At 20.4% G+C, this 2848-nt stretch overlaps 1 protein-coding gene across 1 annotated transcript; it reads right to left on the bottom strand.

The window, feature by feature from the left end:
* Positions 1-574: 574 nt before the first annotated feature.
* PRELSG_0000900 (fam-f protein) lies at positions 575-2626 on the bottom strand (the record flags this gene model as incomplete). The annotated part of the gene is made up of 3 exons (XM_028675457.1): positions 575-2234; positions 2314-2362; positions 2503-2626. 3 exons carry the CDS (start codon positions 2624-2626, stop codon positions 575-577), a joined length of 1833 nt encoding a protein of 610 aa, XP_028531143.1.
* Between the last annotated feature and the right edge of the window lie 222 nt (positions 2627-2848).

Genomic DNA, 2848 nt, shown 5'->3' with positions numbered 1-2848 from the left:
AATATAATTCTTTTTGTTTTTTTTTTTTAAATATAATTTAATTTTTATTTTAAAAATTAATTCAATTTGACTACAAAAATTTTACAAAAAATGTTTTCATTGAAATTTTTCATTATATCAAAAAAAAAAATAATAATAAATTATTTTTTTTAAAAGAAAATAAAAATAAATTTAAGAAAAAAAAAATGCATACGTAAAAAAATAGCTAATGGCATGTTGAGCTCGATGTTTTCCGTATAAATAACTATTAATATACAAAAGGTTACTAACATCTTTTATTAGCCACTAACAGAAGTTTCCTTAATTTTATATAATATAAATAATTATTTTAAAAATATTAGTTATAATAGAATTAATTCGTAATTAATAAAATTTATAGATACTTCTCTATATTCCCCCATTTGATTGTTTAAAATATCTTGGAATTATTCAAACTGTCATTTAATAAATCAAACATCCCATTTACCAATCATAGACTAGAAAAAAGAAAAAAAAAAAGAAATTTTTTAAAAAATTATAAAACTCAAGATATTTTTCTTTACTAATAAATAAAAAAAATTTCCAACTTCAATTTTTATGTATATTTAATATAACGATATTTCTTATAGCTATTAAATTCCTTAATTTCATACAGAAGAAATATAATAGCATTTTTGTTTATTCGTTTTTCTTCGGAATAAATAAAATTTTTTTTTAATTTACTTAATTCTTTAATTAATAAATTTATTAAACAATCGTAGCCTCTAAATCTCCTTACAGAAAAATCCATCTCTAATGCTTGCCTAATTAACTTTATATTGATATTCTTGAGTTCAAAAAATATGTTGCTATTGTCATATATATCCAAAAAACTTAATATTACATTTCTAGATTTTGCTTTCGGAATATATAAAACTTCATTTCGTTCTTTAAAGAAGTTTATAAATTTTACAATTAAGCTTCTTTCCGAATTTCTTTTGAGCATTTCTAAAAAAGTTGAATAATAATTTAATTGCCTTTTGCACCCTAATGAGTGTACAATAACATGAAATAGTTTTAATATAAAATCTTTCTCATTTGATTTATAAATCATTTGTACTAATGATCTAATACCTGAACTATTCACAGTAAATCCAAAAATTGCCCTTATATATGTTTTAAATTCATCTAAGGATTTTTTTAAATCATCTTTTTCTTGTAAAAATAATTCATATATATGAGACAAAAATTTATCATTAAATATTTCATCTCCGTGTTTATCTTTCAAATAATCTAATTTAAGCTTATTCGTACATCTATCTTGTTCAAGTATGAATATAATAATGGCTATCAAGCATTTTATATCACCATTTAATATCTTATTTATTCTTACAAATAACTTATGCGTTTTTGATGCTATAGTGGCATCTAATATTCTATGCATATCAGAAATTAAGGAATTCAAGTATTCAATATTTACTTTGAGAGAAGTATTTATACTAACTCCTTTCTTTTTATTTTCAATAAATATGGCTGAAGCAAATGCATTTAAAATACCTTTCATTGGAGCAAGAAAATTTTCCATATATGAATGTGTCACTACAGTGACATATTTCAAAGGAAACCTCTGTACAGTTTTACCTAAATTACTAAATACAACAATGTCATATTCATATATTTGTCTATTAATTTTAGACAAAAATTGATTATTTCTTTCATGTAATTTATTAAAAAAAGTAAAGGATTTTTTAGGCTTTAATTTAATTTTTTTACTTAATTCTGATTTCTTGAAATAATCATATGCATTCTGTTTATTAACTAATAAATCTTGGCTACGTTCGTTTATATTAATATAGGCATCAACGTCTGTATAAGCAATTAATTCACTTTCAAAGGATTCAAGATCGTCAAATACATAATCGATATGATTATTTACATTACCACGTATACTTTTCATGTAGCCCGTTATTTTATTATTCATAATCCACAACGCATAACATAAAGAATCTACTCTAGCTTTCTCTTGTTTCAATTTTTCATTAAAATTTTTTAAAAATATTAAATCCACTAATTTCGCAAATAAAAGTCTTGAATCAACAAAGAACCCCTCAAGTGCCGTATCTTCATTTTTTGTTTCATTCATATTATACAGTGATTGTACCTCTTTTATTGTAAGACCCGCATCATTTAATATATCCTTATCTGCAAAATTGAATACTTCCGCTAAATCTCTTATTAATTGTATTTCCTTATACTTTACAAATTTAAGTTTGAATCTAATAAAAATAAAAAAGAATAATTACATAATTTATTACATTAATGCAATATTTTTTTCATAAAAATTAAATTAAATACCTGTTCGAGTTATTATATGCCTTATTACCATATAAGTCAATATTTATTACTATTATGTACCATAAAGAATTAAGAAAAAAAATACATAATAAAGCATTTTTTTTTTTAAGTAATTTAAATATTATTACTAAAAAATTAAAAAAGTAGATTAAAGGTAAAGGTTTTTTCATTTGAAATTTGATTAATCACATATTTTTAGAATATTTTTAAACAAAAAATTAGGCATAATAAAATTTTTAGAATCTATCTGCACACTAAAAATCCTTTTATTCATATCTTCTTTTTTCATGAGAAATTTTATTATATTGTTCATTTTAAAAAATAAAACATATTTTTTTATTGAATTTAAAACAGTATGGTATTTTAAAATTTTATAAATTTTTTTTATTTTTCATTTTATTGAATGTGCATTTTATATCTTAAAAACTAAGTTATTTTATATATTTTTTAATAGAGCACTTAAAAAAATCTACTAATTTTTTTTAATATTAAAATACACAACTATATACATCCATATTATATATATATATTTTAT

This window comes from Plasmodium relictum, assembly GCF_900005765.1.
Source record: "Plasmodium relictum strain SGS1 genome assembly, contig: PRELSG_00_v1_11, whole genome shotgun sequence".
In the NCBI taxonomy this organism is placed as follows: domain Eukaryota; phylum Apicomplexa; class Aconoidasida; order Haemosporida; family Plasmodiidae; genus Plasmodium; species Plasmodium relictum.
The sequence above is the reverse complement of the archived record's forward strand: the minus strand, read 5'-3'. Positions and strand labels throughout refer to the sequence as shown.